Genomic DNA, 25,620 nt, shown 5'->3' on the forward strand with positions numbered 1-25,620 from the left:
TAAGTTTACATTGTCTAAATATCTGACAGATTAGTACATTTGTCCCAATAAATTTTAAACTGTGGCGATTATGTGTACAATGGGGGACATTTATGAACAGATATACACCATGCGGCAGATTTTGATGCATGCCATGTTTTGGCAGAATCTGCGACTTCTTCCCTGCTCATGCCAGGTCTAAAAAAGAGGTTGCGGCATGGACGAGGAAGGGGACAGAACAACAAGCCTGCCTCATTCATCAGCCTCATTCATCATTTTCTATGCCTGGTCAAGAAGCTGTCTTACATTCAGAATTGCGCCTCTACATTACTTTGGTAATCCACCACCATTGCAAGGTCTAATTATTAAATGTGCTTCTATGCTTTCAAAAGCATTGGGGTCAGTATTACTTACTTAGTTGGTCTATAGTCTGGTATTGCCCGATCCAGTGAAATTTTCTCACTGAGGTAGGAATTGTAGCCATACTTTTCATGTGGTCCTTTGGCTTTCTCTTCTTCTTCAGGGGTAAGTGTAGCTGGAAGCCCACCTTTACCCCGGCCACCATAACCTTCAATTAGCCCGAGTGATTTTGATAAACCTAAAAACAGAAAACATCAGTTGTTTTATATATGATCTGAGGTGCAATATGATAAAACAATTCAATTACTCTATGCAGTTAAAGATTCCAGGTTCTATATATGTATGCATTCTTATTGAATATTTCTGTGAACTTGTATTTTAACCCTTATATCTTGTTCTTTCAAACAAATCTTTATTTATAATTTATGTTTTTTTTATATTGCCTTAAACAGGATATGTGACCACAGAATGCAATGCAATCTAAAAGTACCATGTTATAGAGTTGGAAAAGCTAAGCAGATTGATATATAGTTTTGTGGAAAAAGTTTCAGTAAAACCTGTAATTTGTAATGTATAAGTGCGCATAAGAGATAGCTGTCAGTCACTGATAACACCTCCCTCCAGTACCAATAGGTATTTAAAAGGCTGCAGATGTAAATGTAAATATTACAAGTTTTACTGCATCTTTTCCCACAAAAATACATATCAATCTGCCCATCTTTTCCCGCTCTATAACATGGTGCTTTCAGATTGCATTGCATTTTGTGGTGACAAGTCCTCTTTAAAGGAGTTTTCTGGAAATATTAACTATCCAGGGAAGATCCCTTGTCTGCATTCCCTCCTGAAAAAGTCATACTTATCTGCTCCTTGCCACTCCGGTACTGCTCGCTTTCTCCCATTCCTCTATTTTTAGGTCTGAGTGCACTGTTGGGGTCAATGAGTTAAGTTCTGTATGAATTTTTCCGCAGTCGATGCAGGCTAGAGGCCTTCCCTTAGTTAATATTCCTGGAAAATCCCTTTAATATGATGTATTACCCATATTAAAATGTTGTACATAATACAAATGAAAGACATTTTGAGCAAAATGATGCTATATTTTACTCATCTTTAATACTAACATAAAATAGGTAATACATGCCTATATTCTAAAACTGAATGGATAATTTCCCTTTAGAGACTAATTTCATATAATTATGGTTAATGGGTCTCCTCTTGTGCTAAGAGTTTGCATTTTCTGAATGGTCTGAAAGTAATGCAAATCACATATTTTAGTTAGAAGCTATGCGCTTTTGTGCAGCCATGTAGAAAAACCTCACTAATTTGTTGTGAAAATCCCTTTAGCTTATAATGTATATCTATTAAGCAGTAATGATGAAGTTATAATGTGAGAATATAACAACATTGCAAAACCATCATGAGAAAAAATATATAATAAAAATAAAGACAACTCCAAGTGATACAGCAGTATATCCTTTGCTTCCAAAACTAAACAATTTTACAAAAAAAATATTGGTTAGGTAGGAACATGATATTGAAAGGGGCTGTTTTAGGCTGGGTTCACACGGGCGTTGCGGGAAATCGTGCGGGTGCGTTGCGGGAACACCCGCGATTTTTCCGCACGAGTGCAAAACATTGTAATGCGTTTTGCACTCGCGTGAGAAAAATCGCGCATGTTTGGTACGAAAACCCAAACTTCTTCACAGAAGTTCGGGCTTGGGATCGGTGTTCTGTAGATTTTATTATTTCCCCTTATAACATAGTTATAAGGGAAAATAATAGCATTCTGAATACAGAATCCATAGTAAACTAGCGCTGGAGGGGTTAAAAAAATAATAATAATAATTTAACTCACCTTAGTCCACTTGATCGCATAGCCCGGCATCTCCTTCTGTCTCCTTTGCTGAACAGGACCTGTGGTGAGCATTAATTACAGGTAAAGGACCTTTGGTGACGTCACTCCGGTCATCACATGATCCATCACCACGGTAAAAGATCATGTGATGGATCATGTGATGGATCATGTGATGACCGGAGTGACGTCACCAAAGGTCCTTTACCTGTAATTAATGCTCACCACAGGTCTTGTTAAGCAAAGGAGACAGAAGGAGATGCCGGGCTACGCGATTAAGTGGACTAAGGTGAGTTAAATTATTATTTATTTATTTTTAACCCCTCCAGCGCTAGTTTACTATGCATTCTGTATTCAGAATGCTATTATTTTCCCTTATAACCATGTTATAAGGGAAAATAATAATGATCGGGTCTCCATCCCGATCGTCTCCTAGCAACCGTGCGTGTGCTTGCGGATGCTTGCGATTTTCACGCAACCCCATTCACTTCTATGGAGTCTGCATTGCGTGAAAAATGCAGAATATAGAGCATGCTGCGATTTTCACGCAACGCACAAGTGATGCGTGAAAATCACCGCTCATGTGAACAGCCCCATAGAAATGAATGGGTCGGTATTCAGTGCGGGTGCAATGTGTTCACCTCACGCATCGCATCCGCACGGAATACTCACCCGTGTGAAAGAGGCCTAAGAGTGTGTTCACGTGGGGGGACTATGCTGTAGACTTTCTGTCAGGATTTTCTGGGGCAGAATCAGCAGCGAATGACAGTAAAAACAAAGTGGATGAGATATTACCAAATTGAGAAATTGAGCTGCATGCACCTGGCAATTTATGTTGGACCCATTGCAATGCCTAGGATGAGATCCAAAGCAAAATCCACAACAAATTCTCATGTAACTTATGCAGGTTTGTCATGGATTTGGTGGGTTTTTTTCTAGTCTTTTTTCTACTGATTTTTTCATGTTTTGTTTTCTGCTGAATTTACATGTCATGTAGTTCAATTGAACTAGTGTTCCTGTTTGGTTTGCTCCCACTCCTTACTGCCTATGTGAATGTTTTCTACACATCCTAATTAAGATGTTAAATTTCTAATGAAATAACTGGAAGCAATGAGTAAATATACAGCTGACATATTTACTGCAGAACTTTGTGGATTGGAAAGTGAACACTCATCTCCTAGATGGACTCAGTTGGCAAAGACCGAGCTGAAGTTCATAAATCTGTAACATTTTCTCTGGTTACTGGATGCAGTGGTTAAAAATGTAACTCTTTCATCCACTAGTACAACATTCTTTAAAGATATAGTACCTCTTCAGGCATTTGCATTCTCTCCAGTTTTCATCTTGCCCTCAGGATTGGGTAACTCTTTCAAATTTGGAGTAAGGCAGCCATTTGGCTGGTTTATCATCTAAGTTTCCAGGCATTTCTACAAAGTTCTCAGACTTCAATATGTTGTTTCAATATTCAAATGTTTCAATATCTTTTAGGATCTTGCAGAAGCAGATAGCTCTGAATTCGAAGGTTGCTATTCTAATCCTTTCAATTAATCAAGTACTTTCAGCTTAAATGAAAAAGAAGGCCCATGTTTAGCTGAGTAGAGGATAAGGCTACTTTCACACTGGCGTTTTGGCTTTCCATTTGTGAGATCCGTTCAGGGCCAAAATGGATCAGTTTTGCCCTAATGCATTCTGAATGGAAAAGGATCCGCTCAGAATGCATCAGTTTGCATCAGTTCAGTCTCCATTCCGCTCTGGAGGCAGACACCAAAACGCTGCCTGCAGCGGTTTGGTGTCCATCTGACGAAACTGAGCCAAACGGATCCGTCCTGCCACACAATGTAAGTCAATTGGGACGGATCCGTTTTCTATGACACAATCTGGCACAATAGAAAACGGATCCGTCCTCCCTTGACTTTCAATGGTGTTCAAGACGGCTCCGTCTTGGTTATGTTAAAGATAATACAAACGGATCCTTTCTGAGCGGATCCAGATGTTTGTATTATCTGAACGGATCCTTCTGTGCAGATCCATGACGGATCCGCACCAAACGCGAGTATGAAAGTAGCCTAAGATCCCACAATTTACACCAGAAAATAGCTGAGAATTAAGTTAAGGGACATAACCATCTGCAAGTGAACCCGAGCTAGAAAACAGATAATTTTTATGATAAAATGTTAACTGTCAGAAGAAGAGTTTACAAAGTATTGTCAACCAGCTATAATTGTTTGGTCTTGGGTGAGGACTATTGATGTGTCCACCCTTATGTTAGCTCTAAGTTGGTTAAGCACTCCAATTCGTCATGAAACCAATTCCATACAATATTGTAACAAGCTAGCAATATCAATAAAACATTTAAAAAGCCGTTCTTCTTGAGGCACACAAATCAATAAATATCCAGCCAAAAGTAAAGATATATCTACTGTATAACTTTATTCACATTCTAGATTTGTTTTTGGGGTAATACATACATCAGCAGTGACCCAATAATCCAGAAAAAAAGGCAAAACTAATAGCACGTGGGACGCCACGTGGGACGCCATAGCATGGAAAGGCAAACATCACGGATACATCGCTTGGTATATGTGAATAGATACCCGTGAAAGCTTCTCCCGCTGAAGGCATCAAAGCGGTAACATAGTTGCCTAACAGCAACCACGATTCAAACACACTTCATTTCATTTTATGTTCTGAATGAACATTATGAATATTATGTTGCAACAAGGGGCATTATAGATCTAAGTGAAAGATCAAGGGGAAACCGTTACTTATTGGTATTAGTTTTCACAATAAGAGAGACTATATGCAAGCAGTTTAAACCAAAGGACACTAAAACAAACAGAAAGAAATATACTCAAGGAATAACAATATAAACCACAGAATATCACAATAAATGAAAATCATGATGAATTGAAAGTTATTTATTTATTATTATCATTTGTATATTCACTACATTTATCATGTTTTTTCACCTTTTTTTTTTTTTGCACTGGGTTTGATTAACATAATCTTTGATCAACCACATGAAAAATGAAATTTTTGCCTCCATTATGAAAATACCTTTTGAGTTAGAAAAATCATGAACTAACAAAAGGAACAGTGATTACTGATTTGGGAATTAAATCTATTTGGACTGCATTTTATATATTTTTTATGCAAATTTTTATATATTTTTTATATTTATTTTTTATTATTTAGTTTTATCAAGTGTTCATATATATGAAATGATGAGCTATATGTACTAGGGTTGATGAATTATTTTGCTGAATCATATTCATATGGTTAATTTCTTTTTAACCCTTTATTTTTCTTTCTTCTTCCCCCTTTTCAGTTCAAAACATCAGTTTTTTAATACAGCCCCAAATAACAGAGTGTGTGTTATTTCAACTATTTACAGAATTTATATATATACTGTTGGAAATGTTAATGGTGAAAATAGCCACCTACCCAATTGTATTTATGCACCTTTCACAAAGGTAATTTGCTAGTAATTGCTCATTAGAGTTCACTTCTCTAAAGTCTTGGCAATTTCCCCTGGAAGTACAACTATTTCAGTCAAGTAACTGTGCTCACTTGGGATTAAACATCTAAAAGAATTATTTATTTTTAACATTAATTTAAGCATGGTCTGTTGAATGAAATATATATATATAACCAGGTCAATAATTTGTAATGAGCAATGATAGTTTGATAGTACCTTGTTGAAGTTGGATGTAAAATGATTCCTCATTTATTATTTAACATCAAATTTTCTGCAGAATTTACTATGTATATGAATATTCTTTAAATTGTGTGTGTGTGGGGGGGGAAATTGTTTCTTATTGAAGAGGCACAGCAGTTTATATGGAGAATTATTTTTGAGGGAATGCTGCAACAATAAAAATTATGCAGATATGATCAAGCCAGCAAACCACAGACACTAGTGTTGAGCCAATTGAAGTTAAACAAATTTACTTTGATCCAAATTTCAGGAAAAATTGGATTTGTCACAAATCCAAATTTTCTGACGCTTCATGTTAACGAATCAATTTTCCTGAAATGGTAGCAAAAAAAACCAAAAAAAAAAAAAAACATACCTCATCCATTTGCTCATGGAAAGGCCGTCACGGCCATCTTGATAGAAGAAAACGTGCCAAATCTCGCATTTGCTGACGTGTGACATTTTCACTCTAGCCAGGCATGATGTAGTCATCAGTGATAAATTCACCTCGTCTGCCCAGCGTGATGACATCATCAGCGTGCACTAGATTTGGTGTGTTTTCTGAAATCAAGATGGCCACGACGGCCTCTCCGCGAACAAACAGATGAGGTGAGTTGTTTTTTTTAACCCCTGAAAGGTCTCAATGTGACTGTCAGATCCGGCTATCAGTGTTAAACACGGCATCTAAGGTGTTCAACTATGGTGGTGGTGGGGGAGCGGTTCCCCATCATTGTGCCCGCTACATATAATGGAATGTGATTCATGATGAAGTAATTCATAATGAATCAAATTTCTTTGTGAACTTCAACGAAGCAGCTGAATCAAACTTGTGATAACCACTCATATCTAACAGACACCAATCTGTAGACATCTGCTCTGGGGTTATTGCCTCTCAACAGTACAAAGCAGGGTATATTTTTCTCATTGAGCGTTGGCTCAATAATATGTCTCCATATTCTTTTAAATTTTAACATTAATTGCTTTTATCCACTAGATAGATCTTGAAAATGATGATTAATTGGCAAACAATGGCCCAAATTTACTAATCCTAAACATGGCATAAAGTGCAGGGATAGACATTTTTCTCTGACACAATACCTTAGGCCTAGTTCACACAATAGTTTTTTTTGCGAGCGAACGGGCTGTTTTTTTGTGTTCCGTATACGGTCCGTATACGGAACCATTCATTTCAATGGTTCCGCATTAAAAATGGAATGTGTTCCATAAGCATTCCATTTCTGTATTTCCGTTTTTCCGTTCCGTTGAAAGATAGAACATGTCCTATTATTGCCTGCAAATCACGTTCCGTGGCTCCATTCAAGTCAATGGGTCCGCAAAAAAAACGGAACACATGTGGAAATGCATCCGTATGTCTTCCGTATCCGTTCAGTTTTTGAGGAACAATCTATTGAAAATGTTATGCCCAGTTCAATTTTTCTATGTAATTACTGTATACTGTATATGCCATACTGAAAAACGAAACAGAAAAACAGAACGGAAACGGAAACACAACGGAACTCAAAAACGGAACAACAGATCCGTGAAAAATGGACCGCAAAAAACTATAAAAGCCATACGTTTGTGTGAACTAGGCCTTAGACCTCATGCACACGACTGTTGTGTGCATCCGCGTCCGTTTCCATCATTTTTCACAGTTTAGCAGAGGTCCCATTCATTTCTATGGAGCTGTGAAAAAAAAACTGATAGTCCTCCGTTTTTTCTCCGCGTTCGTGATCTGTGATTCCTGTCCGTCAAAAAAATATAACCTGACAAACATGTTGGAAAAAAGTGAAGAAACACTAGATGCACCAAATTTTTAGGCAGATTTTTGGTGCAAGCACCTTAATACATCTGGTCCAATGTATATTAGACAGCTGCCTTGATTTCCATACTACAAAGATGACTTTTCTGTATAAGTTGCAATGCATGTGCATGAGTAATACCACTAATTATGGCCGTTATATAACTTATATATGGCCTTTTTTTTAATAAATTCTCACTTTTAATTGTCAGTTTTCTCTGAGCTAGTAGACTGAGTCTAGCTGCTACAATATGTTCCATATGAGGTCCACAGAGCAGAGACTATCCTGCTTCCCTATCACTGTCTTTCATATACAAAGAAATAGAAGAGCATTGAGAATATTATATAAAGTAATGTCCAGTGTTTCTGTGAATTAAGCACTTTGTCAATTAAGTGAGATAAAAAAAAGTTACTAATAGCTGCTGCAGCCTCCCATCTGTGCATCTTTGCTTCTTTCTCTATCACTCCTCCTCCCATCTCCCCTCTCCATAAACTTTTATTTGCAACATGTAATCTGATATTTTTTGGAGCTTTGTCTTGACCTCTCAAGATAAATGTAACAGAGAATTTAGAGTAAGGCTCCATTCACACGTCCGCAATTTCGTTCTGCATTTTGCGGAACGGAATTGCGGACCCATTCATTCCTATGGGGCACACAATTGCGGATCCGCACTTCCGGGTCCGCACCTCCGTTCCGCAAAAAAATAGAACATGTCCTATTCTTGTCCGCAATTGTGGACAAGAACAGGCATATTCTATTAGTGCCGGCAATGTGCGGTCCGCAAAATGCGGAACGCACATTGCCGCTTTCAGTGTTTTGCGGATCCGCGGCTCCGTGTATCCGCAAAACACGTTGCGGACGTGTGAATGGAGCCTAAAGCTGGTCATACATGTTACGGATCAGTGAATGTGGCTCCATTTTGCCAACAAACTGGTTTGGCTTTGGGGTAGACCCTAAGAGCATTATTCCTGTGCTACCTTGGTACAGTATTCACCCTGTAATCCCTGTAAAGTATTCACTGCAGGGTAGCAACCAGACCACTACCTCTTGGGATAGTCCCAGTATAGTTGTCAGTTGAAATACTGGGGTCGAGGACTCTGGTGCAAGCACAAGAATCTCAGGATAACAAAAATGCACCAAAAATACACCTAAACTTCAAGTATAAACTGAACAGTCACTTAGGCTTAAAAGCTGGTTTTAAGGTCCAGGAAGGACACTGGAAGTTTAGATGAATGCAGACACAGCATAGGCTGGCATGCAGGTAAGTGGAGACACAAGTAGGGCAGGCTGCATGTTTGGCAGGAATACAGACTAGACAGATAGACTCACACAAACAGAACTCAAACTTGACTTGAAAGTGCAGGAATACATAAACAGGCATGTAAAGACAAGAAACACACAAATAACACAGGCGTGAGATAACACAGGAAAACTTAGATAAACTCCAGAAAAATAAGACTTCACAACAACTTTGTTGGTCACCCAAGCTCAGGTACCCTCCAGTTGGAGAGGGTGCCTTAAATGCATAGTGTCCCACAACCATTGGCTAGAGTAGGACTTGGTAGCACACACACTGGCCCTTTAAGAGGGAGGAGGAAAGGAGCCTAATTAGTGGATAAAGAGGCAATGTTCTCTGATAAAATACCTTACAAAGTTTCGTATATTCAGCTTTATTTATGCAAAGCTTGTTGAAAGGTTAGTGACAGTTTAAGATTTAACTCATATATGACTAACAATTTCTGAAACAGTAAACAGTAAAAATGTACTTGTGTAGTTTACAGATCCATACATGAGGTTTAATAACATAGTTAAAGGCAAGACCATGTCCTTGTAGCCCTTTCTTATTTCCTGCGATGTTTTTGCCCATGACTGTATCAAAACAGCAACAGGAGCAGTGTTAGGGGACTGTACATGAGGTAAACTACTGTACACGAGCATATCTTCTAAAAGTCATAGTAATCCTGGAAAATCCCTTTCATTCTGGGAAAAGTTATGTAAGACTGTGGTATCATTAGATATGCACATACAATGATATATTTAAAGGCATATTTCAGTCTAATATATCACCTTTCCACTGAAAAGCCATGTCATGTCACAAATAGTCAACCCCCACTACATTTAAACTCCTCCTTCCCATAGTCATGTAGCTAGGGGGTGGTCGTGTCCTTCACTTATCAAATATTTAACACCTATCCAGTGGACGGGTCATGCAATTTTTGGCTGGAAACCCCTTACTCAAACCAGTAAAGATATTGGAGTACATTTATTAGGACTGGCGTTTTAGACGCCGGTCTTAATAAAGCCCTGCACTGGCAGTGGATGCACTGAAGTTATGCAGAGGCGATGGCCTCTACAGAACTTTGGCGGATTCCTTGCTATGTTACATTTAGACCATTTTGTACGCCTAAGACAGACATAGAAAATGGTAAATGAGACAGGCCTGCCATCCTGTCCCCTTCCCAGACGGAGAAAAAAGTCCTGCGTGCAGGACTCTCTTTTCATCAAGAAAAAAACCGTCTATCAGAAGAAAATGCCTAAAATGGGTGCAAAATATGCATAACAGATGCTCAGGATACGGTTTATCTTTACATTTTACGGATAATGAAACGGGGATGTGAACCAGCCTAAATTGTAGTATTAAAAAATGTGTATGTAAAATAATGTCCATAAAATTGGTATATTATTCTTTATTCGATTCTTTATGCTTTTTTTTTTTTACATGTGTTTATACATAGCTTCAAATCAAATGTGCAACTAAATAAAAAAGATTTATTCAGAAATGTTGGTGCTTTAGTCTGTGGCAATTTAATTCTCAATGGTCTTTCCTTTTATTACACCTGCTATGTCATCTGCTGTTATCCATTTTTCTTCAGACTACTAGCTCAGTGCTATGTTAAAGGAGAATCAATTAACAAATCATTCCTGTGGGTGCCTTGGGACATTTCACAAAGTTAATGGAAAAAAATAAAATCATCAATAGCTTTCTGTAAACAGGTAAATAACAAAAAGAGATTTTAATGCTGTGTGAACTGTTTCCAGTGCTCGGCTGAAAGAGGTTCAGAAGAATTTCAGAACTAAGGAGTCTCAGAACTTCCAGTGTAGAAAGCTCTAACATAAATCAAGTACAGTATTAATTTAGTATCTTACATTTTTATTCAGTTTTTATTCATTCAAGAACAGGTTCATTTTAGACCCATTTTCATTTTGGATTTTTGTGTTTTCTTTCCCACATCCCAATAGCCATAATTTTTAACATTTTCAGCTCATATAGCCATGTGAGTACTTGCAAGATAAGTACTGGGCCCATTTTTGCTTTTGCATTTTCATTTTTTACACCCCACGTTCCAATACCCATAACTTTTTAAATGTTCCATTCATATAGCAATATGAGGGCATATTTTTTGCGGAATAAGCTGTATTTTTTAATGGCACTATTTCACTGGTAAAAAAATCTTTGCGGGGTTAAACTGACAAAAAACACAATTCCGACAATGTTTTTGGGGTTTTGATATTACGGCGTTCAGTGTGTGCAAAAAAAAGACAAGACATCCTTTTTCGTCAGCTTAATATGATTACCAAATTTGTATTTAGTTTTTTTAACCTTTAAAATAAATAAAAACCTTTGAAAAAAAGTCCAAATTTTATTTGCATCACCATTTTTTGACAGCCACAGAGCTGCTTGAAGGCATGTTTTTTGTGGAATGAACTGTGGTTTTTATTGGTACAATTTTTGGGATAACTGCAACTTTTTGATTGCGGTTATTACATTTTGTTAGGGGGTAAAGTGACCAAAAATGGCAAATCATTTGTATTTATTTTTTTATGTTACGTCGTAAAACACGCAGGAAAAATATTTAATGTTTTTATATTTCAGACATTTTTGGATGCGGCAATACCTGCTAATATTTGCAGCAATACCTGCTAATATTGTTTTTTACTTTTTAAACAACTTTTAGCCCCCTTAACGGGCTAAAACCTGGAATCTTTTGATCCCTTGTCCAATTCACCATAATATATTTTTTTGGGGGGGGCCTAGGTGAGCAAAAAATGGCAAATCGTGTGTTTCTATTTTTTCCACACAGAAAACATATTTTTTATATTTTAATAATCTGCCATTTCTGGACTCAACTATATCTGGTATGTTTTTTTTTTATTATTATTCATTTTTCTATCAAAAATTGGTAAAGATAAAGGATTATAATATTTATGTCATTTTTTTATTTTTATTTCTTAATATAATGTTTAGCCCACTTGTCCCATAGACCATAATAGAGAACTACTGAGCCATGCCTGGTACACAGTTTTACAGGCAGTATAGCATGACAGGGAACCTCCATCAGGCCCAATGCTGTCATGTCAACCAATCAGAGCCATGTGATTTCAGTGCAGGGAATCCAAATGGAAGGCAGAGAAGGCAATTTCTGTAATTGCTGATTTGAGATAACAGGCTGTATTCACTGACCACTAGGTGGAGATGTATTGTCTATCCAGAGGGAAGAGCAAGCTAGAGTCAGTCTAGTCTAGCCCAGTGTGAGTCAGCAGAACAGTCTAGATGGTAGCAGACCTAGCTGACCCATGTTGTGGCTTGAACCAGACAGAAGCAAAGCAGAGCTGCAGAATAAACAGAGAGAAGCAGGGAAAAAGGGAAAAGATATACTTTAGGAGAATGCCATATGGAAAGAGGAGGTGTAGAGTAGAATTATGGTGCCTGGACAAACTTGAGGAGCAGATTGGCCATCAACATGAGAAATATCCACATCCCACAGCAGATTTTGTGAAGGTGTACTGTAAGTACAGCAACTTGTTTAAAAAAGTGCAGGGAGTTTGCCTGCTGTTAGGGGGACCAACCTGTTGGCTGCGTCTCCAAAAGTAAAGTGCTAAACCTCATGCCTGGATGCATGTACAAAAGCCAGCCTGAGAAGTGTAGTGTAAGGGAAAATGTTCCAGGTAGACATCTGCCAGTCCACCGCATGCTGAAACTGTGATTAATATGCCTGAACTTGAATTCTCAGTAAAGAACTGTTTGCTGTTAACTTGGTCTGTTTATTTCCTGTGCTGCTACACTGCAATGGTATTTACAGCTAAACCCTCAAAACCCTCAACACCAAGGGCACCTCAACCATCATCAGCAAGGAGCACCCCAGAACCAGAAAGTGCCCCAAAGGGAGGAAGAGGTGAACCCTTCAAGAAAACTCTTTGAATGAGAAGGTGTGTCCAAACTTTTGGTCTGTACTGTATATCATCTTGAAAGTGAGAAAGCAATGACTTTTTACAAAAGCCTTCACAAATGATCCCTTCATTGGGAGAGATTTCAGGTTTGTTATACTGTGCAGCAGCAGTATTACAGTATGGACCATAACAGACATGGCAGAAGATGTGCAGCTGTGAAAGGGTAGTAGCATTGGCAGTGTAATGTTGTTTCTTGCCTACACATTTGGCTATGGATGACTGACAGTGGAGTGGAGTAGTCAGAGCAGGAGAAACTTTAGTGATGATGTTGCCAGTGATTAGTGTCGAGTGAAGTATTCAAAGTGGAATTCAGTCCAAAGTTTAGGAAAACTTTGATTCACAGCAAATCTGCATTTTCTTGAGCTTCGTGGTAACAGATCAGGTTTGCAGGTCTGCATGTGTTACAAATCAAAACTAAGTATAGAGTAGAGAAGCCTGGGAACGCAAGATCACCCATAATGCCATGCAACCAGCAAATCCACAGATAGCCTTCCCCTGTGATGTCACAGCCCAATAAAGCCTCATCCTGAGCAGTCTCCACCATTGTCCTGTGAGTTGAGTATAGGGAGATACGTATGAAGTGCTCATACGCTAGATCAGGGGTGCACAACATTTTCTGTGTGGGGGCCACATTGTCAGACTGAACCAATGGCAAGGACCAAAAATAAAATGTAAAGGGTTATTAGCAACTGAAATACTGTATTTATGGCATTAATGTCTAGTTACACCTCCAGAATTCTCATCTAATGGTGGAATACATGAAAAATACATTTGAGCAGCCACAAAACAAAGTTATGCATGTCTGTTACGAGATACTTAGAGGCCGCATGGAATAATATCAAGGGCCACATGTGGCCCCTGGGCCACAGGTTGTGCACCCCTGCGCTAGAGACAGTGTTGCTAAAACGATTAATAAAACAATATAAGGGAGGGAGAGTGAAGCGAGACTGCAGGGAGAGAGAAAGGGAGAGTGCAGGGAGACTTATGCTGTGTTAGTTTTTTTATATGTAAGATATGTAATTCAATACCAATAAGATGGAAGCCTTTATTAGGCTAGTTTCACACTAGAGGCAAGCGACTCCGGAAGGCTGTTTCGGCGGGTGAACAGCCTGTCGGATCCGTCCTGCAGCTAGTGCTCGTGTGCCCCCGGACTACAGCTCCAGCCCCATTGACTATAATGGGGTTGGGGCGGAGTTCCGGCAGCAGCACGGCAGCGTACGCGGAGAGGCCGCCGGAATAAAAGTACTACATGTTGTTGCGCTGCCGCCGTAACTCCGCCCCGTCCCCATTATAGTCAATGGGGCCTGAGCAGTAGTCCGGGGTCACGCGTGCACTAGCGGCAGGATGGATCCGACAGGCTGTTCACCCGCCAGAACAGCCAGCCGGAGGTCTGTGCCGCTAGTGTGAAAGTACCCTTATTCCACTGCCAGCGTGCCAACCAATACCATCCAGTCTGAACCTCTTTGTTTATGATGACCATGCTAGCTTTACTTCTTCCAAATCATCCTTCAAAGTCTCCCTGTCCTGAAAAAGTCAGCAAGATGCAGAGAGGGAAGAGCTGGATGTTCCTGATAATACATTCTCATTGATATCTGATAATGTTGAAAAGAAGTAAAAGCAGATGGCAGAAGAAGGGCTCCCACCTGTAGGGCAGGAGAGTGCTGGGGTTGGAGAAGTGGGTACGGCCCCTGTTTAAAGGTGCATTAAAGGTGCAGCAGTGCAGCCCACAGCACGGCTGCTCCATTTAGCTGTGCTCTAAGGAAGAGTGGCTTGGGTATACCTGATTTATGACAACACTTTGACCATCCCTATCCCTACCAAATTTTTCAACACTTTGACCATCCCTACCAGTGATGACACTGAAAATATGACCTGGCTAGTAGAAAGACCATTTTTAGCAGGATGACATTTGGTGTCATGGAACCCATTATTTTACCTGACATTGACAGTGAGCCACTGTCAATGAAACCTGGACTGCTATAGACTGGAACTGTATCGTTAATGATGAATTCAATTTTTGTTTGGGATCCAATGATGTTTGAGTTTGAGTATGGTGGCCCCATGGTGAGCTCTTCAATCCTGCCTTTGCTGTGGAGAAACACACTGCCCCAATTGCTGGTGTAATGATCTTGGGAGCCATCATGTGCTACAGTCGGTCACCCCTGTTAATGATATGAGAGAAACTACCAGCAATGTGTGCAGGACTAGTGTTGATCGCAAATATTCTAATCGTGAATATTGGCACTTTGAGAATTCGAGAATATCGAGAATATAGTGCTATATCTTCGTAATCGCGAATATTCTAGATTTTGTTTTTATCAGTACCCATGATCCCTCACTGCTTCTTGCTTGTGGGCCAATGAGAAGGCTGCAATATCTTTGACTTTAGGAGTAGTGTTGATCGCAAATTTTCGTATCGCAAATTTTTATTGCAAATTTTCCAATTGCCAATTTTTCGCATTCAAGAAAATAATGACTGGAGATCACAAATTTGCGAATATATGACGAATATTCGCCCAAATATTCACAAAATATCGCAAATTCAAATATTGCCCTTGCCGCTCATCACTGTGCAGGACATCTTTTGGTCAGATACCATACGAAACCTGTATGCCTCCATGCCCAACCATATTTCATCTTGTATCCAGACAGGGCACTAGAGCCTCTTTTTATTGTACAGTTTTCCAGAGTAAATATATTCTTTCATTCTAATACAGTACTCACTTACATATATCATTATTACAGTCACACATAAAAAGTTTCATTTGATTGCAACAACTAGTTTTTGGTGCATTATTTTTGTCAATGAGTGTAGAATAGAATACACCATTTTGGCTGGTTTGTGCGGTACAAATATCAAAAGCTTTGAATTCATTAAAAAAACTAAAACATATTGGTTTAGTTTAGAATCGATTGCTTCTCAAGCAGTCATCAATCATCAAAACTGATGTCAGATATGACCTATTAAAATGTGTCAGATTTCCTAATTACTTAAAATCTACAATTAGTTATAGACTACCTATGTGTACTTTACACTACAAATCTCCCTTTAATAATTATATTTACTCCTCAGTAAATTCTTTTGACTTCTACTACTGTAGATATCGTTCAAAGTCTTAAAATGCAGCTATTGATGTAATAAACCTAGAGTTTTAACATTGCCTTTCTTTTGTACAATAAAGGATGAAAAAGGCCAGAAAAACTATTGGCAATTTAGATAGGACTGAAGGAAAGATTGAGCTCTGAGAATCAAGTCTATCAGACAGCAATGACAATCTGCACTGAAAAGCTGCTATTTGATGTTAACAGATGACAGAGAAATTGGTAATGATGCTCACTGTATCTTCTTCAGTTCAATTGTGGATACAATCTGTTGTCAGCTTTTATACCTGATTTTGTGAATAACACTACAGCTACAAGACAAACAAGATTTATTTACAGAATCTTTTACAGATGTACATTTTTTAAGCTGTTAAGTTAGTCTCAACTCCTTTAATACAATGAATACCCCTTGGCTTATTTAAAGGGGTTGTCTCACTTTAGAAAGTGGCATTTATCATGTAAAGAAAGTTAATACGGGAAACTGACTAATATATTGTTATTATCCACATTGCTTCCTTTGCTGGCTGGATTCATTTTTCCATCACATTATACACTACTCGTCTCCATGGTTACAGACCACCCTCAAATCCATCAGTGGTGGTCGTGCTTACACACTATAGGAAAAAGAGTCAGCCTCTCTTGTGGCCGGGACCATGGGAAGCGCACATAGGCTAGTTCTTTTTCCTATATTGTGCAAGCATGGCCACCGATGCTGGATTGCAGGGTGGTCTGTAACCATTGAAACGAGCAGTTTCCAGCAAAGGAAGCAATATGGATAATAGCAAAATATTAGTAAGTTCCTTGTATTAACTTTCTTTACATGATAAATGCCACTTACTGAAGTGAGACAACCCCTTTAAGGAGGAATTCTGTATGGCCATATTGTGTGTATACAAGCATCATATTTGATGTTGGAGCTGGACAGACAGTTATTAGACTTTCAACATCAAACAGACATGTAAAAGTCATATAGAAGCTCTTCTGAGTTACTTATCAACTTCCCAACTTACAGTACAATGCTGCACAGTGCTATGCCCGGCCTATGTATACGAATGGGCAAAATGTTGCCTCATTTAGAATTAAATGGGTGATTATAACTAAAATGCCACTAAGTGTTTTTACTTTTTAATCAGGGTGGCTTTCATGTGGTTTGGAAGCCATTTCTGGCATCAGGTCTTCTCTCATATTATTTCTATCAACTCAACCCCATGCCAAACATGTTTTCATGTTAAAACATACATGCCAACTCTCCCAGAATATCCAGAAGACTCCCAGAAAAGGGTTTTCTGGAAGAACTGTCAAATCTCCTGGGCATATTTTCAACCACCTCCCGTCCGCCCATAGACTATAAACGTCCGGGAGTGTGCAGGAGCTGTCAGGTCTTTCACAGACCTCGATCAGCCCTGCACTGAGGCTGTACAGTGCTGTATTGCACTGTAGAGACTCTCTGGGGGGTGTATTTCTGCTGTAACTAGGGCTACTATGTCAGCCTCAGTTACAGGAGAAATCAACAGTGAAAAAAGAAAAAAAAAAAGAAAGAAAAAGTGAAGTTAAATGTCCCCTAGAGGTCTTGTATGTCCTTATGGGGGATGAAAAGTGTATAAAATAAAAAAGAAAAAAAAAGGGTTTCACATGTAAAGAAAAAATTCCCCAAGTAAGGAATAATATATATTTTTTTAAAATAGAAAAATAAAATAAAAATAGACATATTTGGTATTGCCGTGTCCATGACGATCAGCTCTATAAATATATCACATGATTGACCCAGTCTGATAAACACCATAAAAAAACTGTGCCAAAAAAAGCTATTTTTGTCACTTTGCATCACAAAAAGTGCAACACCAAGTGATCAAAAAGGCGTATGTCCCACAAAATGGTACCAATAAAACAGTCACCTCATTCCGCAAAAAATGAGCCCCTACATAAGAAAATTACTCAAAAAATAAAAAATCTATAGCTCTCAGAACATGGAGACACTAAAACATAATTTTTTTGGTTTCAAAAATGCTATTATTGTGTTTAAGTGAAATAAATTTAAAAAGTATACATATTAGATATTGCCGAGTCCGTAACAACCAGCTCTATAAAAATATCACATGACCTAACCCCTCGGATGAACACTGTAAAAAAATAAAAATAAAAACTGTCAAAAAAAGCTATTTTTGTCACCTTACATCACAAAAAGTGCAACACCAAGTGATCAAAAAGGCTTATGTCCCACAAAATGGTACCTATAAAACCGTCACCTCATTCCGCAAAAAATGAGCCCCTATATAAGAAAATCTCTCAAAAAATAAAAAAAAAATATAGCTCTCAGAACGTGGAGACACTAAAACATAAGTTTTTTGTTTCAAAAATGCTATTATTGTGTAAAACTTAAATAAATAAGAAAAAGTATACATATTAGGTATCTCCACGTCCGTAACGATCTGCTCTATAAAAATGTCACTTGACCGAACCCCTCAGGTGAACGCTGTAAAAATAAATAAATAAAAACAGTGCTAAAACAACCAATTTTTTGGTCACCTTGCCCCATAAAGTGTTATAATGAATGATCAAAAAATCATATGTACCCAAAAATAGTACCAATAAAACTGGCACCTTATCCCCTAGTTTCCAAAATGGGGTCACTTCTTGGGAGTTTCTACTGTAAGGGTGCATCAGGGGGTCTTCAAATGGGACATGGCATCTAAAAACCATGTGGCGCTCCTTTTCTTCTGCGCCCTGCCGTGTGCCCATACAGCAGTTTATGACTACATGTGGGGTGTTTCTGTAAACCGCAGAATCTGGGTAATAAATATTGAGTTTTGTTTGGCTGTTAACCATCGATGTGTTAAAGAAAAAATTTGATTAAAATGGAAAATCTGCCAAAAAAGTGAAATTTAAAAACTTGATCTCCATTTTCCTTAAATTCTTGTGGAACGCCTAAAGGGTTAACAAAGTTTGTAAAATCGGTTTTAAGTAACTTGAGGGGTGTAGTTTTTACAATGGGGTCATTTATGGGGGTATCCACTATGTAGGCCCCACAAAGTGACTTCAGATCTGAACTGGTCCTTAAAAAGTGGGTTTTGGCAATTTTCTTAAAAATTTTAATAATTGCTTCTAAACTTCTAAGCCTTCTAACGTCCTAAAAAAATAAAATTACATTTCCAAAATGATGCCAACATAAAGTAGACATATGGGGAATGTTAAATAATAAATATTTTATGAGGTATCATTTTCTGTTTTAAAAGCAGAGAAATAGAAATTTAGAAAATTGCTAATTTTTCTATTTTTTTGGTAAATTTGGGATTTTTCCATAAATAAAGGTGAAATATATTGACTCAAATTTATGACTATCATTAAGTACAATGTGTCACAAGAAAACAGTCTCTGAATGGCTTGGATAAGTAAAGCATTCCAAAGTTATTACCACATAAAGTGAGACCTGTCAGATTTGCAAATTGGCCCAGATGTGAAGTGGTTAAATTATACTCCCCTATTCCTATTCTGGAGCATCTCTTCACTCCCACAGTTATGGGCCATTGTAAGATCACTGTGTGCAGTGGCGAGTGCTGGAAATAAAATGGGAGTAGAAGAACAGAGAGAAGTAAATATGTGAAAATTAGGTCTGGAGTCTGTAAAAAGGAGAGGTCTGTTATAAAGTTTGTAAAGATATGGGGTTTGGTCTGATGAAAGGATAGAGTTAGGCCTAGGGCTAGTCTGGCCTGTGCATTGTATAAATAGACTGGTTAGGTATTTGAGAGATCTGATCAAAGTTTGGGGTCTATATAAATGGAAGGTTTGATCTGGCGGTGTAGTCTGCAGTCTATATAAAAAGGGCTTCTGTAAGACAGAATACTTCTAACCACAATGCCCATTCCCCTGCATAATAAATATTACAGCATAGTGAGTTACATGCAATTGGTTTTCTTTTTTGCAGCATGGAGGCATTGAAGAGGTAGATGTGGCAAAGTAAGGGCGCTGTGAGACTAGTACAGCATCACTTTGTATAATATAATGTGACTTAAAAAAAGATTTGGCTTTTCCGGGCTCCTAAACAGAAAATCTGTTAAGTTATGCAGCAATATGATAATTGGGAATGTAACACTGCATAACTGGGCAGATATACTATTTAGCAATATATTTTTAGCAATATGTGAAAATTGGGTGTAAAACCTTATGGCAGTTGTCAAGAAGTTAATACTTACTGATATTTTTAAGGAGCACTGTCATTAAATTTATAACAGAACACTTGTAAATATAAAGTCCATAATAAAATTAGGCGTGGCTACTGGTTAATATGTGATATTATTTTAATAAAGTATAAGTGTGTAACGATAAATATCACATAACAAAATAAAACTCATAAAAAAAATTGAGACACATAAATGAGGTGTGAATTTAGCATTAGATATATTGTGGCTCTTTAAGTATAAATTAGGTATGAACCCAGGAAAAAGAACATATTAGAAGAAATGTATAATCAGCCTGCTGAATGTCTTTTTATTAACCTGTTATATTAGTCTGACATTGGTTTTCTGTGGAGCGGATACTAGGCTGTCTAATGAAAGTCAGGTTCCTACTCTAAAGGCTAGGATATGAGTAATCTAAGTAATTTAATATGCTGTGGTCAATATCCACTGCTGCATCTCCATTGGCCCCATAACACAATCACAGGGCATTGATGCAAGTTATAGTTCTAAGAATCATCCTTGCATCCGCCAAAAGCAGTAGCCTAGTAGGCCCTTTCAGAGCCGAGGTCTGATGGGCTGCATATCATCTTAAAATTAAAGTTATAATACACTGCATAAAAAAAATTCAATATACCGTAATTTTAAGAAAAAAATTCAAATAAAAAAATCCTAAATAAAAGAAAAATCCATATTTCCCCCATAAAACTTTTTCGATGGAAAAAAGAAAAAAACATACATAATTGGTATCATCACATTCAGAACAACCAAAATCATTAAATTACAATTAACATCACTTCTTTCACACAGTAAATGATGCAAAAATATTTATAAAACAAGTTGAAATTGATGTTTATTTGATCTTTCAACTTGTAAAATTTTTTAAAAAATGAGCGCTCAAAAAACAAATCTCCCAAAACAGGAGCCCTCATACAGCTTTGACAACTGTAAAATAAAAACAATATGGCTTTTGGAATATGGCGAGAGTTTTATGTTGCAATATAAGTCAAGCAAAAAAAACGGTATACATTTGGTATTGTCACAATCATCTTGACTTAGAGAATACATTTACCATGGCTTTTATTATGTTTGCAGAATTCTTTAAAAACAAAACAAAAAGTGGTGAAATTACTGTTTTTCTCATGCCCTGTTTTTAAAAAATAGCTAAAAGAATTATACAATATAGTATATGTGCACTACACCAAAATGGTGCCATTAAAAAAAATACAACTCCCTCAAAAAACTTCCTCATAAAGCTATGGCAATGAGGAAAAAAAGGTATGGCTCTTGGAATGCAACGATGAAAAAAATATTGAAAGTTACTAAAGTGTTAATAAATTGAAATGTATGCACTGAATTTACATGACAGAAAAAAGGAGACCTAAAGAGCACAGAAAAGAAAGGGACCTATTACAATAATCACTTCAGTTGATTGGTACTGAAACAAAGTTGATCTGTGATGAGGCCGGCTATAACTTACCACACAGAGAATGATTAATAATTCCCACAATTTACAGATCATTATATCATTATCTGATTGCACAGAGGCCTGTTGCTCTGTTTAATGTAACAGACTCAGCTGGAATTCATATTTACATACACTGCGATATTTCCGTTTTGAGGGACTACAAAGCACTTGTTGAACAGTGGCAATCAATAACATGCCAAGCAGCATGGCACAAGTCTTTTAAATGAATCTGCACTGGCAGAGAAAACAAGATGTTCCGCCAACATTTAAAATCTCTTCAGAAAAATGATCATTCAAGGAGCAAAATGATTTTAGTCTATTGAAAATAACAGCCTGTTTCATTATAAAAAAATAAAAAAAAGACAGGGACATTAAGAAACTTGAAACTGGGCACAGGAAGTAAGCATAGATTATATCCAATGAGGACATAAAAAAAATCTTCCAAGATAATCCCATGTGTGAAATAATCAGTTAGGCTAAGTGATTAAATACAAATGCTGACAAGACTGTCACTATGCATTAGTGACATGTACCCACTTATCCTGAGGCACTGTGGCTGCCTCTATTATAGGGGAATTAAACATGTGCAACTTTTGTTACATATATTATTTGACAAATCTGACTAGAAATGTTATTCCCGTTTTTTATACCAACCCCCAATTGGAGTAAGTTTGTGACTGTAAGTTTGTGACTTTTTTGTGATTGCTTAAAAAAGTCACAGTGATTAATCTGGAGTGAAACGAACTACCATAGCTAACCATACCCACTTTGCTACCTATTTTTCAAAAGTGGTGAAGGTGGTGTAAAGTGGCAAAAGGAAACAAATTGTTGGTGCAAAACAGTACCTGGAACAAACTTTGCATGCCAGAAAACTGGTGCATCCTTTATGGTTTATTCATCCTACATGTTTACATTATATGCTATGCAATACAATACGAATGTGTTAATTGGCTATATGTGCAGGTACTATGATGTATGTGCACTGTATGGCATAGCACTTGGCACTGCAATAAGGACAACAAATTGAAGTGTTTTGTGTACGGTATAGCATTCTGTTTCTTTAATTCTTTATAACTGCAAACTAGTTCTCTTTATACTGAGATTAAGATTGTAAACTCTCACCACATTAGATAAATGTCGGATAAACAGACTGATTTTGGGCCTCCCATACATATTTGGTAAGGCTTCGGCTGTTGGATTTCAACATGCCCCCTCATTTTGTTTTTTTTTTCAATTAAGATTCTTATTGAAATTTTTCGGTACAGCCAAAATAAAGACATATGCAAATGTAAAAAGCGTTTAACAATTTAAACATCATGTCTACAAAACTGTGTTGGGTAGATACCTATTATCACATAGTATGGCTCATGGGAGAATATGAGTTAGACATATCTAAATGGACATGTGAAATCTCAGTAACATATAGACAGACAAGACATTGGACAGGGGAGTAGGGGAGGAAAAGGAAGGGGAAAGGGTACAATTCTACTGAAGCGGTTAGACCTGCGCATCACGAAATGCGGTTGAAGAGCGAAAGATTTCCCAGGGGCCCCAAGTCTGCACATATCGTGTGATGTCTGAGGGCGTAATGCTAATGAGATCTTCCAACCTCTGATACAAGGCAATTTCGTCAAACCACTCCTCAGATGAAGGGGGAGAAGGGGATTTCCAATGCCTGGGGATCACCGCCTTTGCTGCCTGAACCATGTATTTTAGAAGGGATTTCTTATATGCTGGGACATTCAGGACACTATCAAAAAGTAGGAGAGCTTCTGGGGAGTTTTGGATAGGGATACCCGTGACCTCTTTAATAATTTTATGAACGAAATTCCAGAAAGGCCTTAAGCCGCTGCAGTTCCACCACACATGAATCATCGTGCCTTCCTCTGTAAGACATCTCCAACAACGGTCCGATACCGTCGGGAACCATCTATGAAGTAGCGCAGGTACCCTGTACCATCTAGATATAATTTTGTAGCTCGTTTCCTGAGCTTTGGCCGAGACCGTAGATTTGTGTGCTAGAAGGAAGCATCTGTTCCACTGAGCTGGGGTATAATGATCCCCCAAATCTCGCTCCCAGGCTTGACAATATGGAGGAAGGCACGAGGATCGCTGATGTATCAGAAGTTTGTATACTGAGTATATGGGGTGTAAGATCGCTGAGGAGGAGACACACATCCTTTCAAACTCAGTGAGTTTCCTGGCCAGAGTGTGAGTTCTACTTAGAGAGGTATGAAAATGTTGGAGCTGCAGGTATTCAAAGGAATTGCGGGTTAGTGGAGCCTCTAAAATCTGGGGCAGGGGTTTTAGTGCAGGGCCAGAGAGAACTTGATAGAACCTGATCGGTCGGAATCTTGAGCTTTGAAGAAAATGTTTGGAAGAGTGCCCTGGAGGGAATCTAGGGTGGTCAGTGACTGGCACCAGAGGGCCTTTTGGGTCAATCAATGAGGTCGCACGACTAATGGATGCTAAAGTTACAAAGGTATGATGAGCAGAGAAGGACAAGTGTGACGACGTCTGGCTTGAAGAGCCCATTAGCCATGGGAGGGTTGATACCGCACACGTTGAAGTGTCTTTTGTAATTTGTACCCACGCCTTGGGCGATTCAGCACATGTCAGGTCCAACAGTCGGGCATATGCTGCAGAATGATAATACAGTCTGCAATCTGGCAGACCCACCCCTCCCGTTTCTTTGGTGCGGGTCATTATCTCCCATTTGATTCGTGGTCGGCCAGGAGCCCATACAAATTGTGTGAAGCACCTACGGAGTTGGGACCAGAAGGTGGACGGTATGCGGATGGGAATAGTTTGTAGAAGGTACAGTAGTTTTGGTAAAAGGGTTATTTTTACTATACTAATCCTTCCAAACCAAGAAAAGTCTCGCTTACGCCAACCGTCTAAATCTTTTTGAAACTGCACGAGGAGTGGGGTAAAGTTCAATTTATGGAGACATGAGAGGTCTGCTGTCATTTTGATCCCCAAATATGTTATGCCTTTGGGTGGCCAGGTGAAGGGAAAGGAAGCCTTAAGAGCAGGAGCCAGATCGCTCGGTAAAGAGACATCCAGGGCCTCTGACTTGGACATATTAATTTTAAAATTGGACCAGGTACCAAATTGAGCTATTTCCCGAAGTAAGGACGGCAAAGATATACGTGGGTTGGTTATGTAGAGAAGGAGATCGTCCGCAAACGCCGCGCATTTATACTCTCGTGATCCGATCCTTAACCCTGTTATGTCTGGATTGGCCCGAATAGAAGCTAACAGATGTTCCATAACCAGGACGTATAGTAAGGGGGATAGTGGACATCCCTGTCGTGTCCCATTGTGGATTGGGAAGGGGGGGGAAAGGGCACCATTTATTTTGACTCTAGCAGTAGGATGTTGGTACAGTGTCAGGATCTTTGACAGGAATATTGGGCCCAGACCTATATGTGAAAGGGTCTCATGGATGGCACGCCAAGATATCCGGTCAAAGGCCTTTTCTGCGTCTAGGGAAAGTACCATGAGGGGGGTCTTTTTGGACTTGGCATAGTGGATAATGTCTAGGGTTTTAAGAGTGTTGTCCCGGGCCTCCCTCCCCGGCACAAACCCAACCTGATCAGCAGAAACCAGGGAAGGCAGATAAGCGCTCAATCTGTTCGCCATTAATTTGGCAAAGATCTTGAGATCTACATTTAAAAGGGAGATAGGACGATAGCTGGCACACAGGTGCGGGTCCTTTCCTGGCTTCGGGATGACCGTAATGTGTGCCTCTGTGGTCTGCGCCGGGAAGGGGAGCCCAGGAGACACCCCATTGAAAACCTGGAGCATAATAGGGGAAAGATTAGAGGAAAAGGCCTTATAGAACCTAGCCGTGAACCCGTCAGGACCTGGACTCTTACCACCCGGGAGCGACTTAAGTACCATATGGAGTTCAGTGTCTGTGAATGGAGCCTCCATCGTGGCAGAATCAAGCTCAGAAA

At 38.6% G+C, this 25,620-nt stretch overlaps 1 protein-coding gene across 2 annotated transcripts in view; it reads right to left on the minus strand.

Moving 5' to 3' along the window:
* GALNT17 (polypeptide N-acetylgalactosaminyltransferase 17) overlaps positions 1-25,620 on the minus strand; it is a 714,899-nt gene that overhangs the window by 543,728 nt on the left and 145,551 nt on the right. For both annotated transcript variants that reach the window (XM_040424819.1, XM_040424818.1), the window contains one exon: positions 394-577. In XM_040424819.1, the coding sequence (XP_040280753.1) occupies positions 394-577 (184 nt within the window). The remainder of the gene's footprint in view (positions 1-393; positions 578-25,620) is intronic.

Source organism: Bufo bufo, chromosome 3 (genome assembly GCF_905171765.1).
Source record: "Bufo bufo chromosome 3, aBufBuf1.1, whole genome shotgun sequence".
In the NCBI taxonomy this organism is placed as follows: Eukaryota; Metazoa; Chordata; class Amphibia; order Anura; family Bufonidae; genus Bufo; species Bufo bufo.